Source organism: Ursus americanus, chromosome 25 (assembly GCF_024610735.1).
Source record: "Ursus americanus isolate L20-20 chromosome 25, mUrsAme1.1.p, whole genome shotgun sequence".
Taxonomy (NCBI): Eukaryota; Metazoa; Chordata; class Mammalia; order Carnivora; family Ursidae; genus Ursus; species Ursus americanus.
Genome location: NC_142151.1, coordinates 8,069,808 through 8,086,089, shown reverse-complemented (window position 1 = coordinate 8,086,089; position 16,282 = coordinate 8,069,808). Strand labels below are relative to the sequence as shown.

Genomic DNA, 16,282 nt, shown 5'->3' with positions numbered 1-16,282 from the left:
ATTGTTTAAAGGCTTGTTTTGCAGGATAGTAACAGTTACTGGTGGTCAAGAGAGTTTAAAGAACACTAGGTAGACAGGTTTCTCTACTGCATCATTCTTTAGAGTTTTTAATGCACTAATGTATGGTGCAAGTATTTAAGAGGGTTTTTGCTTCTCGACCTTATCTGACCATGGAACTTGTATGTGTGGTGGAGCGAGTGAATGAGTGTGTAGCATCCGCTTGGACTAGGGTTCCACAGAACACACTGGGGTGTCTTACATCATCTTAGTAAATACTTACAAAATCTTTAAGAGAGACCCAAGGCTTAGAGAGCTTCCTTTGCCCACGGACATGGTTTGTAAGTGACAGAGTTGGGAACTGGATTTAGTATTTAAAGCCGTCTGACTCCAAAGAGTGTGCTCTTTCTGTTGTATGACAATGCCTTTTTGCTAGATCTCCTTTGGGCCAATCTTCTTGGGAGTCGTGGAGTCATCATTTCCTGTAGCCCTCTACGGGTTATTGAGCGCATTTTGAAAAGATACTTACCAGACTCTCCCCCATCTTGGCCTAAGATGGCAGTCATAGCTTCAAAGTTGATAACATGTACATTTGTAGTAGCTGGTATGTGTGTCTGTGCAGCGTAGATGTGTGCAGGGGTCCTGTCCTTCCTCTCGGACAGTCATACTGCAGAGCAAGGTAGAGGGAGAGCAGATTTGGCTTCTAGCAAAGGAGAGTGTATTCTGATCAGGGGGTACACCCCAGACCTAACGTCGCCATCATCTTCAGGGAGGACTTTAATCACTAAGTGAACCAGGTGAGGTGACTCACTATATTCAATCACAACTAGGAGAACTCATGGTAAAGCTAGCTGACCAATCTAGAGAATGATGAATACAGTAATTTTAATAACTCCACTATTCTGCCCTGGACATTGTTAGCCACAAAATGGATCATTTTCTTTGATTCTCCCCAAAACTCCATAGGGTCATTATTTCATGTGCCATTGAATGGGTAAGGAAATGCAGGGTCAGATGGCAGGAGGTGATAAAACTGGGGTTCCTGTCCATGACATCAGGGCATCCCATAGCGTCCTAGCCCTGCCTTCCATCCCATTGGAACTGCGAACTAAACTTTGAGCTAACTGTGTGTGGAAGCACGGGCATTCATCCAGCTATTACTGGATGGCTCTCATCTGCTCTGTTTCATTATTGGGCTTTATCCTGGTGGACCCCATTTGCTCTCACTGTGGAGTAGATGAATTAGGAGGGAAGACCAGTCACACTCGACCTCCGTATTTCAACTTGCCAAACGAAATAGCTGCCTGTCCCGTAATATTCTCCAAAACGAGTAAATAAAACCTTACATTGCTCTCCCTGATCCGCACACTCCTGGGGTCCCTCCTGCTGGGCTCGAAGGGTAGGTACCATTTACGTGTGGTGTCAGCACCCAGTGGTACTTTCAGCTGGATTTGCTCGTAGTGGGAAGATGCTCTCAGAGTGAGGCAGAAATGGTCTCTACCTTCTTCTTTGGCGTTCTGCAGTGAGAAGGAAGCTGAGGTTTGTAAAGCGTTTCTGGTTCCCTGAGTGTCATTTAGCTGCAGGGTGCTGAGAGCTGGAAGTGAATTGTATCTTAGTGTCTCCACCCACCCCCTCTGACTCGATTTCTCCTCACCACTCCCCTCACCTTCCATCCAACACATTGGAATATCCGTCTGAGCTGTGTGGAGACTGCTTCCACGTAGTGCAATATTTTGGATATAGAAACGGTCTTATAAATATATTTCAGAACCTAGTGACATTAAAATTAGTTAATCAAAAACCATGAAGGGAACAAAGCCAGTTCTGGTTTATTTCAGGAAATACAGTTTAAATGGATGAAAACAAATATCTGATCAGCCACCTGCAATTTCAGCTTTTCCATTCAGAGAAAGAATAAAAATCTAACACGAAGAACATTTCCATTAAATGGAATTTCTTTAACTTAGAAATAAAGCCTAGACAGCTTTCCTTCAGGGAAATAATCCAGGGTATAAGTCTCTGGTGGTAACTTCGGAAGGGCAAAATATTTACCAGTTTCCATAGCTCTTGTTTATTTTACAGAACGCAGTGTAAACACGTGAGCCTTTGTGGCCGGCTCAGAGGGGATGGGGCCGAGCACTGGCAGTCCATCTTCGGGTTGGGGGATGTGCGGGGCAGCCAGGACCGCCTCCATCACCCGGACTGAGCGCCTGGATTCTGCGCTTCCTCCGCGGTCTCTGCTTTCCTGGCGGCCCAGCGCTTACATTTTCCTGCATCTTCCCCCAGATCCTTGGCTGGGGTGGGTGGTGCATGGTCACTTGCTGTGTCCCTTCTCTGACCCAGGGCTTTGAAGACTTCAGTTTTCCCTTACCATATTCTCTGTAGGCCGTTCTTTTGTCATCTTTATTGAATTTAGAACTGCAGCCAGTTCTCATTCCTGTTTGGTCCTGGGTCTAGTCCCGCCTGGCCCTGTAACCCGGTGGGTGAGACAGGACGGGCTGGAGTTGGCCTGTCCTGGTGCAGGACTGCCACCTGCTGGCGCGTCTGCTGCATCACCGGAGAGGTGATGCTGCTGCAGAGCTGGCTGCTGGTGCTTTTCGTTTAGGGCCTTCCCAGGGACAGTAGGTTCTGTCCCCTGCCTCGGGCACGCCTCATTAAAGCTTTCTGGGGAACTAAAAATTCCTGGAAGAGGAGGCTTAACACCTGATTTTGGCCACCTATTGTGGTCGATTGCCCACTCTCAGGATCGTGGAAAAGTTGTATTATTTTTTTCCTTGAATTTAGATATCTAAAGTTCACGTTGAAGAAGAGAAAAAAAACCCCAATCATTTTAAAAAAAAATATGATCCTCTCCTTTCTTGTCTTGTCACTTTTGCCATTTAAAGGTTTAAATATAGATCCCTTGATTGTCCATTTTCTTGGCCTCATCATCTGTGCAAAAAGCAGGAAAGAGGCAGGACAGAGCCAGGCCTGGGGAGATGTGAGATGTCCCCCTCCTCCTTCCACTCCCAAGCCTCTGAGGCCAGCACCCTGGGCCTTCCGTGGGCCTTCCCAGCCCCTAGGAGAGCACTGGGCTCCTGGCACCAGCTCCTGGCTTCTCCATGCTGCTCACTGTCACCAGGGTTGTCCTTATTCAGCACTCCTCTCTCTCTGAGGCAGGGTCTTGCTTACAAAGTGTCGGGGTGCACCTTGCCTACCATGTTAAACACCACTATGCCCTGAAGTGAACAGAGAAGGCCTCTAGAATCTTCTAGACATCCACAAGGACCTCCCATCCTCTGTTCCCACTCAGAATTCCTTCTCCTTCCCTCTGCCTGGGTCCTTCCCAGCCAGCACAGGTGCACCTTTGTGAGGTCTTTCTGAAGCATCCCAGCCTCCATGAACATTTCTTTCACTGTGGCTCTTGTATTTCTCATTTTTAAAAACAGCTTTATTGAGGTATATCTTACATACAGTAAACAGCACCTATTTAAAGTGTACAATTTGATGGTGAGTTTTGACATATGCACATTCCCATAAAGCCATCATCATAATCAAGGTAATGAACATTTCCATCAGCCCCCAGAGTTTCCTTTGAATGCATCCCTAGCCCCCATCTCCCATCCACAGGCAGCCACTGCTCTTACATTTTCTGGAATTTTCTATAAATGGAATCATGCAGTGTGTACTCCCTTTTTTTTTTTTTTTGCTTGTCTTCTTTCACTCAGCATGGTGCTCTTGAGATCCCTTCATCTTCCATGTTTCCATAGTTTGTTTTCATGGCTGAGTAATATGCCACGCTGTGAATGTATCACAAGTCATTTCTCTCATTCAACTTTTCATCAACGAGTCTTACTTCCTCAGTTTGAGCGTCAGCCGTTTGAGGGCTAGGACGGGGTATTCGGTCCCCACCCTTCCCAGCCCCGGCAGGGTGACTGGCCTGTGGCAGGCCCTGTGATTACCGACAAAGGCAGCTGGAGTGCAGAAAGCCCGTGGTGTCTGGGGCCAGAATGCCAGGTTCAATCCTGGGACGTACCTCCAGGTCACGCTCCTTGTCTGTGTCTCAACGCATCATTTCTAAGTGTGGATAGTGACAGTGCTTCCCTGATACAGATATTGTAAGCAGCATAAAGTGAATAAATGTAAAGCCCTTAGAAAGATATCTTGAACATATTTAATACTAGTTATTTCTGGGAAGCAGTAGAGCATGGTGTCAAAAAGACGGCTTGTGGGTTCGTCTAGTGGCTCCGCTGCTGTGATGGTGTGACCCTAAGCAGGGGCCTCAGCTTTCTCATTTGACAAGCTCTCTCATCATACGGATGTCCTCACCAGGGGGCTGCAGTGCGGATTAAATGAGTCATTTATATAAAACCCATAGAACAGGGGTGCCTGCATGGCTCAGTCCATTAAGCGGCTGCCTTCAGCTCAGGTCATGATCTCGGGATCCTGGGCTTGAGCCCCGTGTCAGGGCTCCCTGCTCAGTGGGGAGTCTGCTTCTCCCTCTCCCTCTGCGCCCCCCTCCCCAGCTCGCACTTTCTCTTTCAAATAAATAAAATCTTTTAAAAAAAACCCCATAGAACAGTGGTACATAGCATATGCTCTTCAGACATTGGCTGGTATTATATACTGAGTGAGGGGAAGGTGTCAAGGTCAGAGGGTTTAATTCTGGATGAGGACTGGCAGTTTGGGGGAGGGTTGTTTTCCTTGGAGACCTCAGATTTTCCTTCTCAGCTGGCTGATTGCTGGCCATGGAAATGGACGGAATAAGTAAGACCTACTTGACCTGGGAATTTTTTAACCTTTAAGCTACTGCATAAGAATGTGTTTATTCACGGGTGGGCAATTTATTTTATTTTATTTTATTTTATTTTATTTTATTTTATTTTATTTTATTTTTACTTAAATTCAATTAATTAACATATAATGTATTATTAGTTTCAGAGGTAGAGATCAGTGATTCATCAGTCTTATATAATACCCAGTGCTCATTACATCACATCCCTCCTTAATGTCTATCACCCAGTTACCCCATCCCCCCACTCACCGCCCTTCCAGCAACCCTCAGTTTGTTTCCTATGATTAAGAGTCTCTTATGGGTTGTCTCCCTCTCTGATTTCATCTTGTTTTATTTTTTTCCTCTCTTCCCCTATGATCCTCTGTTTTGTTTCTTAAATTCCACATGTGAGTGAGACGATATGATGTCTTCCTCTGATTGACTTATTTCTCTTAGCATAATACCCTCTAGGTCCATCCATGTAGTTGCAAATTGCAAGATTTCTTTTTTTTGATGGCTGAGTAATATTCCATGTGTATACATACAAGTCTTCTTTATCCATTCATCTGTCAATGGACATCTGGACTCTTTCCATGGTTTGGCTATTGTGGACATTGCTGCCATAAACATTGTGGTATAGGTGCCCCTTTGGATCACTACATTTGTATCTTTGGGGTAAATACCCAGTAGTGCAATTGCTGGGTCATAGGGTAGCCCTATTTTCAACTTTTTGAGGAACCTCCGTACTGTTTTCCAGAGTGGCTGCACTAGCATGGATTCCCACCAACAGCGTAAGAGGGTGCCCTTTTCTCAGGGGCGGGTAATTTACACATGAATTCAGTTTTAACTCTGCATTTGACTCTCTGGCTGAGTGTAGAGGGATTCCTGGTCCTGGCTCAGTGGTCCCCATCTGTGTTGGTCACAGTCTGCACAGCTGAGGTGGGCCTCGGTGCCCTCCCTTTGCAGGTGAGGAAACCGGCCCGGGGAGTGAAGCCCCACATTGGAGATCAGGTCTCCCTGACTTCGCAGCCCTCCTGCAGTGGGGCTGCCTGCCACGGGAAAGCTGCACGAAGCAGTCATCTGAGAGGCTCTTCTCTAGTCTCCCGCCACTCCCAGTACCAACAGTGTGCTGAGTCTGAGAGTCTTGCTGTCCTCCCCTCCACCCTTCCTGCCCCATACATGTCTTACCAATTCCAGGAATAAATGGAATCTCAAGCTGCCCCCCCCCACCCCGCCAGCTTCGGTTTGGGAAATGGCCAGCCGTGTGGCATGGGAATACTCACCTTCCTGCCCTGGCTCAGTTTTAGCGTCCCTGGTTCTTCTCCAGCTCTTCCCTCTCAGAGCCTCCCACTGCCTTTAGGTGTGTGTTCATCTGTGCGGCTCTCAGGGAGGCACAGCTCGGGCAGTGCCCTCCGAGGGGAGACGGAGCCAGAGGTGGGGGGGCTGACTTCCACGACCTCCGAGGCTTTGCGCCCCCATTGTCCTGGGCCCTCTCTGACGCTTGTTTCCCTTCAGTTCCTGGAAACCTGGGTCCCAGCTCACCAGCCCTGCCAGATCTGCATGTGCCTCAGTGGGCGGAAGGTCAATTGTACGTCGCAGCCCTGCCCCACGGCCAGAGGTGAGCTCCCCATGCACCCCCCTCCCTGCTGCTCCTGGAGGTGGAAGGACTCCCTGGAGGCCCTGGCCACCCCATGCACATACCTGGGGGCCAGATACAAACATCTGTTTCCTCTCCCCCCTCCTGCTCCACCCACCTGGAGTAGACATTCTCAGAGGTTAGTCCTGTCCCTCGGCCCATCCCCATCTTGGCCTTCAGACTCAGAGTCTCCAGGAGCGCACATCTGAGGGGGCCTCCAGGAGCGCACATCTGAGGGGGCCGCCAGGACACACTGGGGAGACTCACTTGTCAGAGGCCCATTGGCCAGATTCCTGGTGGGCCTCCTATGCAGGGCCTGTGCTGGTTTTCTGCAACATTTTGAAGGCCGCAGGCTGCACCATTATTGATGTCTCTGACTTCTGTGGCATTCTCCCTCAGCTCCCACGTGTGGCCCGTGTGAAGTGGCCCGTCTCCGCCAGAATGCAGAGCAGTGCTGCCCGGAGTATGAGTGTGGTATGTGTCCCGCCCTAGGCCAGACCCCGGCCCCAGCCGCAGGTGACCCACGCGGCAGGTGCTAAAAGGCGCGTGTGGGCTTAGGCACAGGGTGTGCCAAAGGAGGGGGGTAAGGGCTGACTGGCTCTTCCAAAGAAATGGCAGGAGTAACCTCTGGAAAGTAGGATTTGCTTCCGAGGAAAATTCTGCAGTGAATTATTAAATGCAAGGTTTGAAAGCATTAAAAAAAAAAAAAAAGAATGGGGTAATCTCTGGTGGGGGGCAGTGCAGAGATTTACTGAAGAAAAGGTCATGCCAAAGTCACTCATGTGCCTTTTCGAGAAAATCCTGAGGATACTAGATATAGAGAAGGCCACACACAGGGCACCTTGATTTCAGCAAGTGATTCGTCAAAGGGTTTCATTACAGGTTTGCAAACTCCACGGTGAGTAATGGGCTGAATAAATAGTGCAATGAGATGAGTCCAGAGCTGATGGAATTATGGTTAACATGGCAGGAAATCTCCAGTGCCCTGTCACTGTCCCAGCCAACGTGGTTATTAATTGTACGGATGAGGACATAAAGCACAGGCGTGTCAAATTTGCAATGATGCAAATCTTTGAGCGAGGGCAGATAGATCAAGTGACAGTCCAGGGGTCTAAAAAAGAATGAAATCATCTGAGAAATTTATTTATGCTGATGAAATTTATAAGGCATAAATAGAAGTCTTACGTAGAGGAAGATGTGGCTTGAGACAAACTTGTGGAAAATAGGTCTCAGAATGTTCATGGTAGAGAGAACTGGGGCATCCTTAGTTCAGGCCCCTCATTTTATAGATGTGATTGAGCTTCTACGATGTGCCAGACACTTTGCTTCCATTATTTCATGACACCTTGGGACTGACCCTGGAAGGTAGCCTTCCCCACCTTGCAGAAGACGAGACTGAGGCCCAGAAAGTTCGGGTGACGTGGCTGAGATCTGGATGTCCCAGCAGTGACAAGAGTAATCGACATGAGCTTATCATATGACTCGGATCTGTCTGTCTGTCTCTCTACCTGTCACTTCTCCCCTTTGCTCCCTCCCCCTCCAGCTCCATCTCATCATCACATACCTAACACAGTAGAAATCTGCAGGAATGTGGGGCACCCGCATAATAGTGACCTTGCTGACCTCTGACGGGGTGTCTGTCTCTCTGTCCTGGCCTCAGTGTGTGACCTGCTGAGCTGTAACCTGCCCCCAGCTCCTCCCTGTGAAGGTGGCCTCCAGATGACCCTGACTAATCCCGGCGAGTGCAGACCTAACTTCACCTGTGGTAAGGCTCTGTGGATGAGGAGGGAGCGTGGCTCCTGTCTGCTGGCCTGGGGAAGGTGTCCTGTATTTTAGTTCCTTGGAAGCTGGGCTTTGGGTACCTCTGGAACAGAGGGGGTAAGATCACACCTGGATTGAACCTTCCTAGCCACGGGCTGCTGCGGCATACCAGGTGTGGGCATGGCTGTGGGCATCTCCCTCTTGAGCTGCATTAAGAGACAGTTGGGCCTGAGATGGAGAAGCCACCAGATCCAACCTTCACTTACTCCCATCCTCCCACACACCAATGAGGGGAGGGAATGTTCCTTTGGTTTGTCCTCATCGCTAGATCTTATTCCCAAACAGATCTGTCAGTTTCCTCCCCCTTTGTATATCTACTGAATCACCAAATAGTATCACGTAAGCATAAGTTTGGGCTAAAGTAAGACATGGCAAGGAACACAATTGCTCTGTAGCCTCTATGTCAAGTGGACTTCCGGTCCTGTTGATCTAGGGTCTCACTTGAGCTCCTAGATGTAAGACCTGGAGGGTAAGAGGAGACCTTCTTGTATTTGAAGGAAGTTGGGACAAGGCGATGAGGCAAAGGACACAGGGAGGGGATTGGCATTCATAAAATGACACCGTGGGTTTGACACGGTTGCTAGCATTCTTTCATTCAACATTGTTGGAGGATCTAAAACGACAGGGCATTCATTGTTCTAGGTACCGAGCTGGGGCTAGGAGCACAGAAGCTACCAGCTTATAAGAATGCTTGCCAGTGAAAACAGTGTGGAGGTCCCTTAAAAAGTTAAAAATTGAGCTACCCTATGATCCAGCCATTGCACTACTGGGTATTTACCCCAAAGATACAGACGTAGTGAAGAGAAGGGCCATATGCACCCCAATGTTCATAGCAGCAATGTCCACAATAGCTAAATTGTGGAAGGAGCCGAGATGCCCTTCAACAGATGACTGGATTAAGAAGTTGTGGTCCATATATACAATGGAATATTACTCAGCTATCAGAAAGAACGAGTTCTCAACATTTGCTACAACATGGACAGCACTGGAGGAGATAATGCTAAGTGAAATAAGTCAAGCAGAGAAAGACAACTATCATATGATTTCTCTCATCTATGGAACATAAGAACTAGGATGATCGGTAGGGGAAGAAAGGGATAAAGAAAGGGGGGGTAATCAGAAGGGGGAATGAAACATGAGAGACTGTGGACTATGAGAAACAAACTGGGGACTTCAGAGGGGAGGGGGGTGGGGGAATGGGATAGACCGGTGATGGGTGGTAAGGAGGGCACGTATTGCATGGTGCACTGGGTGTTGTACACAACTAATGAATCATCGAGCCTTACATCGGAAACCGGGGATGTACTGTATGGTGACTAACATAATATAATAAAAAATCATTTAAAAAAAAAAAAAAAAGAATGCTTGCCAGTGCATGGTGCGCCCAGGCCTGTCTGGGTCTTAGAGATTCGATGACTGCTGTCTCCGAGATTCTATAGCTGGAAGGACCCTCCTCCTTCACAGAGAGGAGACCAGGCAGTTTTCACTTCTCCTCTATTAGAATTCCTAGCTTCCCATTTTTCCTTTTGGTTAATGTTCCTATTTTTCCTGCAGACTAACTGCTTTTTGGGATGATTGAAAATCCCACAGTTCCCAAGCTGGGCTCAGGGGCATTTCTGATTCAATATTCTGGGGTCTGGAGTTTCCTGGGATCTTATATCATAGCTGAATACTTATGAACCCTGACTAAAGGCACTGGCCAGTGTGGCAGGACGGGGGTATCACCTCGTGCTGCCCCTCAGCCTGCAGGAAGGATGAGTGCAGAAGGGAGTCCCCGCCCTCTTGCCCCCCACATCGGACACCGACCCTTCGGAAGACCCAGTGCTGTGATGAGTACGAGTGTGCCTGCAACTGTGTCAACTCCACGGTGAGCTGCCCGCTGGGGTACCTGACTTCAGCCATCACCAACGACTGTGGCTGCACCACGACAACCTGCTTCCCTGACAAGGTAGGGGCTGCTTCGTTCGGTCTGGGAGGTGGCCAAACATTTGCTCCTCATGAACTATTTGCCTAAACCGAGTGCTTGAATGGTGGGTGAGCAGTCAGCATTCCATCACAGCCTAAATGGACATTTAATGAGCTCAGGAGGTATTTCGAGAGAACCTACCATGTTCTCAGCATGGCTAGGTGCTAAGGTTACAAGCAAGCTATAAGACACGGTCCCCACCATCAAAGAGCTTATTTTGTAGGTTAGCTAAGGAACTAATATGATTGTATGAATTATTAGTTAATAGTTTACTCTATTCATTTGTTAATTGCTATCAATTCATCCATCTATCTATCCATCTATCCTTTCTTCCATCCATCCATCCATCCATCCATCCATCCATCCATCCATCCAATATTTACTGAGCAATAACTATGTTCTAGCAGAGCTGGAGCTTTGTTAGCTGTTATGGGAGAAACATAAGATGCAGACGACTTATGATCTTGCTAGTATATGGAAGCCTATAAACGAACTACAGTAAAGGCAAGGTATGGTACAGCTTGTAAAGGCAAGTAGCGGTCTTCCGGGGGAGAGAGGCCCCAAGATGAGCTATCGTGAGCCAGAACTGCAGCAGGAAGACCTGGGCACACTTGCAGCTGCTGGGTTATTGACAGTGAGCCCTGGAATGAATGCCAGGGAGAAGCCCTGCACGCTCGCTGCTTATGGGCTGTCATTGCCTCCAGACCTTTATGGTGAATAGAGCTTGAAAATGTATTTTAAAGAGGATAAAACTCGTGCATTCATAGTGACATTTCAGATTCAAATTCAATTATGAGGTTTTACTTACCTTATTTGATTTATACTTCTACCACTTCTCTTCTAAGTTGCAAATACTGGCTTCCTAAGATAATTGACATAATTAGTTTTTTGCTTTATATTACAATATGCCTAGAATAGTCTCAAAAATAACAATGCCAATATTATTGCTAACAATTTAAAGCAATTGAGAGAGGTTTAAGATTTCTTTGCAGTTCTTTATTTAGCCTAGGAACATAACTCATTAGGGATATATGGTCAAAATCCTGGGTTTTAAAGTTATTTGAAGTAATTATTTTCCTTGTGTGATCTTGCCAGTGCTTTGATTTATAGTTAATCAGATATTTCAGTTTGTTTTCCATTTTTAGTGCTTGCTTTTACTTCCTTTTTGATTTACTCTTTTGTTACGTGAAAGACACCGTGGCATAATAACATAGTTACTAATAATGCTGTAACAAACAGCCTCGCACAACTGTCATTTTGTATTTTGGGCCATGTGTCTTTTGAGATAGATTCCTGGAAGTGAGATTCTGGGTGGTAACATTTTCTAGCAGGCTTCTTAATAGAAGAAAGGGTTCTCATTTAATTTCATTATATAGCAGCTGGAAGAAGGAACAGGTAAAGGATAGTGGCTTATAAATACTTGTCCTGTTATGATGCGTATGAATGAGGGTGGAGACCTGTTCACAGCTTCAGAGGGCAGGTTTGGGATTATGTCAAAACTGTCATTAAGTGCCCTGATCAAACAGCACTTCATTCTTACAACGTCTGAGGATTATATTCAGCCTGGCTTACATGTTCCGATCCCAATCAACCTTTTAAACTCCATTTCCCATATCCCTTCTGTAGCCTATAGTTTTTCCAAGTAGGATACTTTGTCTCTCAAACATGTCCCATTCTTTGTGCCCCAGATTCTTTTCCTTGTTATGCTCCTTGTCATCTGTGGGCCTCCAGGGAGTGCTCGTTCATAGCCCCACTCACCTTCAGCCCACTCCTAATGGGACAGAGGGCTACGTGTGGATGGGTGCTAAGTCCAAGGACTTCACTGGGTCTGATGATTAGGGAACAGTTTTTTGTGTGACATGGGAGGGAGTTAAATGCAGTTAAGGTGGTGACGAAACTGGGTTAAGGCAGCCAAGTGAGTTGATTCTGAGCCTGTGGTCCAAGAGGGACTCACCAGGGGCCACTCGCGTACACCAGCAATGGCTCTCTAAGGCTGGTGAGCAGGGAAGGGAACGGAGCAGAACCTCTTTCATAAACATCCCTCCAGGTGGGCAGAGACCATGTTGGTTTTACACGCTGCTATATTCTCAGCACCTACAGCAGCTTCCAACACATAGTAGGTGCTTCCTAACCTCTCGTTGAAATGAGCAGAATGAGTTGGCTCACCGTAACCTTGTGTCTGCAGGTGTGTGTCCACCGAGGCACCGTCTACCCTGTGGGCCAGTTCTGGGAGGAGGGCTGTGACGTGTGCACCTGCACCGACTTGGAGGACTCTGTGATGGGCCTGCGCGTGGCCCAGTGCTCCCAGAAGCCCTGTGAGGACAACTGCCGGTCGGTAAGGGGCACAGAGGGGCTGGCCACTGCCTGGAACAGTCAGGGCAGCAGGGGCGTGGGGGGGGCGGTCCTTGGAAGGGGCAAGAAAGCCCCTTTCAGTAACTTCTGGTTCCAGCCCAGAGGTAAGGGGAAGGAGGGGCCTGGGGCTGGGGCTGAGTGAAAGAAGGCATGAGGAGAGGAATGCTATGCCATCCTGCTGTGAGTCCGTCCTTCTCTGAGTCCGTCCTTGGCTAATGGCCACGTTGGTTGTATGGTCTTGAGTCCAGAGGCTGTGGCGTTGGTTTGAGCAGAAATTGGATTTAATGCCTACAAAGAAGGACCTGATTTTTCCCATGTTTCCCCCTCAGACATCACCTCAGCCTGCCTCTAGAACAGACGCACGTTCTGATTTTTCTGAGTTCCCCCAGTTTCAATGTCCTACAGCGTATCTACACAGATTGGTGATTTTTTAGACCACATTTCTAATTCGTGGGACAGAAAATATGATCCCTGCTGCCCCAATTCAGTTTTTAATTCTTCTGGTGGTGACCTGCCCCCTAAGGCTCCTGTGTGCTCTGAGACACTCTATTCTTGCACATTTCAGACTGATGAGACCCTAGAAAGAAGGGAACACTGGTGTGCAGGGAAAATTGTGGGTCAAATTCTGGCACTGTTATTATTCCTTCAGTGTTATCAGGAGATGATGATGGTAAGAGAGGAGTAGCTGGGGCAGACAAGGACATATGTCTTGTGCTTGTCTTCATAACAGCAGTGGAGCTAATGCTCCTGATGCTGGATGGGAAGTGGGTGGTTTGATGATGGAAGGGAGGGCCTAAGTGCGAATCCCTGAAGTGGGAGAGTCTACTCAGCTCATCTGCTCTCTACCTGCCTTGCTGGTACTGAGGAGGAGTGGAGTTTTGAGGCACCCTTGGGAGAGGATGATGCGGTGGTATCCAGGTGTGTCCACTGGGGACACTGAGTTTTGGAAACCTATCGGTCTCCATCCATTCCCACAGGCCTGGGACGGTGATGGAAAGAACTTGCTATCAAGCAAGAGAGTGCTGCTTAGAGGTCATTTTTATAAAACCAGCACCCAGTGTGTGTATGTATATATATAATTTTAAGATTTTATTTATTTGACAGAGAAAATGTGAGGCAAGGGGAGGGGCAATCAGAGAAGGGAGAGGGAAAATCTCAAGCCAACTCCATGTGAAGCCTGGAACCCAACACGGAGCTTGATCTCCTGACCCTGAGATCATGACTTGAGCCGAAATCAACAGTCAGTTGCTTAACCAACTGAGCCACCCAAGCTCCCCAGCACCCAATATATTTTGTGTATTAGTAAAGAGTTTTGATTGCAAAGAATAGACTCCACTCAAGCTAGCTAAAATTAAAAGGGGATTTATGGAAAAGACAGGGAATCTCTCAGAAATGAAATGCAGGAGATGTGAGTGGGCACCACCGTCATACAACATTACTCTTCATTTGTCCCATGAACCCCTGTCTCTGCTTCTCTCTGCCCATCTGTTCCAGCTCCTCCCTGCAGGCTGACTGCCTCTGGGAGGAAGTTTTGCTTTCTTGTAAATTTCCTTTGCACGTGGCTTTATTGAATCTGGCTTCAACTCAGTGTGGCTTTGCAGACCCAGGGTTCATCCCTGTCTAACCTGACTTATTCAGTCTTTGTGTTCCATACAGTAACTTCTCAGGAAGAAAATTGATGGGCTCAGCTCAGCCTATGGATTGGGTCCTTTGTCCTGTTCCCACTCTAGTCCTGTCAACTGTTGGGGGGGTGCAGGTCACATGGTATAAACCTGGCTGTCTAGGGGCTGTGGTGCTGGAGGTAATTTCACAAGGAAGATGGGTACAAAGGTCAGGGGAATGGATGGAGGTGGCCCCATGTCTAGATCTCTTGACTGTATGATTGCTTGAGGAAATTGTCTTAGACACATGCCTGTCTTAGAGACTGAATGTTTACACCTTCTGGGGAGAAGGCGGCCTTGTGGTTTAGTTCCAGCTGAGGGGATGTGGGAGGCTGTATCATGTGTTGAGTTGAGGTGGGAGCTTCGGTGAGTTGAGATGGCCTCAGACTTCATTCTTCAAGGAGGGTAGTATCAGCTCCAGTCTGACTCCAGAGACATTTGGGCTCACTTACCTGAATTCATTTGCTGTCCAGGGTATGACAACAAGCAAACACAGGACAACATTACCAAAAAGGGATAACATTACCATCACCCTCTGATTGTTCTTTTCTGAAGCCACAGTCTGCAGAAATAGACTTTCCCTGATCACCTCCATAGTTCTCAGCTCTTCATGTCAGAAAAATGTAAAGCTGGCAAGGGGCATTACAGGCTACCCGTGTAATTTCGTAGGGGGGCCTACATGCATATGGCCTTGCTTCCATGTAGACAACAAGAGGAATTCCCACTCCTTTGTATAAATCTTGGAAGGGCTTTTCTTTGAAGGCTTATGACTGCCTGATTCCCTACCCTTAGACTCCAGAATCAGACTAAATCATGGAACCTTAGGAACTGTTCTGAGGACCTGAATATCATGCATTGTATTTTATTTATCCTATGATAAATAAATGATTCTCTTCCAGAAGGAAGAAGAGGTAGGGCTGCTCTTCCCACTTGCCAGATAGGATGCAGAGGACTAGCACAGGGAATGAAGTTGCCTATAGTTCTACAGCTCACTCGAAGCCAGTAGCACGGGAGTGTCCTGACTCCTGGCCCAGGGCCCATTCTGATGGGCTAGTATACTGGCGATACCAGCATTGCAAGGGCCGGTCTGAGGCAGCCAGGAGACAAGGGACCAGAGCTCCAAGCCTCCCACCTCCATGTCAGCTGCGGCAATTGTGCTTCAAGGATTGTGCTGCTAAATACATTAGGGATTTATTCTCAGGGGCATCTGTCTTCAGATTACGTGGATATTAGATGTACTTAGTTCCATTCTTTTTTTTTTTGGTAAAGATTTATTTATTTATTTGAGAGAGAGAGAGCATGAACAGGATGGGCAGAGGGAGAGAGAATCCCAAGCAGACTCCCTGTCGAGCACAGATCCTGATGTGGGGCTCAATCCCACGACCCTGAGATTATGACCTGAGCTGAAACCAAGAGTTGGACGCTCAGCCGACTGGGCCACCCAGGCACCCTACTTAGTTCCATTCTTAATGGGGGAACCAGTGAAAACAGGATGGAGAAAAGTAAGGAGAAGGTGTGATATGTAGATTTTAAGCAGGTGTAAGCTAGAGGATTTGGAGGAGTGTGGGAAAAGAAGGAGAGATGACACATAGGTTGAATCCTGGTGGCACAGCAAGGAGATGGGGCTGTTGGAGGCATGGAGGGAATCTTAGAAAGATGGCAGCCAGGAAATTTGGTAGCATGGCTAGGAGTACCTCAGTGTGAGAAGTTGGTGGGGTTTTGAGAACAAGGCCTCTGGTCTAGGAGTTAGCCAACAATGGACAACGTGTTTGCCCGCGATGGGGGGCTGTGCAGCAGCAAACAGGAAGATTATGCGAATCCAGGTGACTCAGCACTCTGAGAGAGGCACGCAAGAGTGACTCTAGGTCCCTAAAGGGATTAATGACTCTCTTCTGTGCTCCCTTGAGGCTTTGTTTCTTTTATGGCGCTTTGTACATTCTGCTTGTAGTGGAGGGTGTCTAGATTGTACCATCCTAATTTGTTGCCTCCTCCAAAGTACCTAGTACGTCATAGATGCACAACAAACGACTATTATGTCAGCTGATAAAAGACTGGGGACAGCTCAGTGGGCACTGTTGTGACGCAGGTGGGGATGC

At 47.6% G+C, this 16,282-nt stretch overlaps 1 protein-coding gene across 5 annotated transcripts in view; it reads left to right on the top strand.

Annotated features, from left to right (window-relative positions):
• The window catches only part of VWF (von Willebrand factor), a 134,846-nt gene that overhangs the window by 104,596 nt on the left and 13,968 nt on the right, over nucleotides 1-16,282 (top strand). For all 5 annotated transcript variants that reach the window (XM_087855562.1, XM_045781154.2, XM_087855563.1 and 2 more), the window contains 5 exons: nucleotides 6,266-6,368; nucleotides 6,786-6,860; nucleotides 8,047-8,151; nucleotides 9,950-10,155; nucleotides 12,359-12,508. In XM_087855562.1, coding sequence (XP_087711688.1) covers nucleotides 6,266-6,368; nucleotides 6,786-6,860; nucleotides 8,047-8,151; nucleotides 9,950-10,155; nucleotides 12,359-12,508 — 639 coding nt within the window. The remainder of the gene's footprint in view (nucleotides 1-6,265; nucleotides 6,369-6,785; nucleotides 6,861-8,046; nucleotides 8,152-9,949; nucleotides 10,156-12,358; nucleotides 12,509-16,282) is intronic.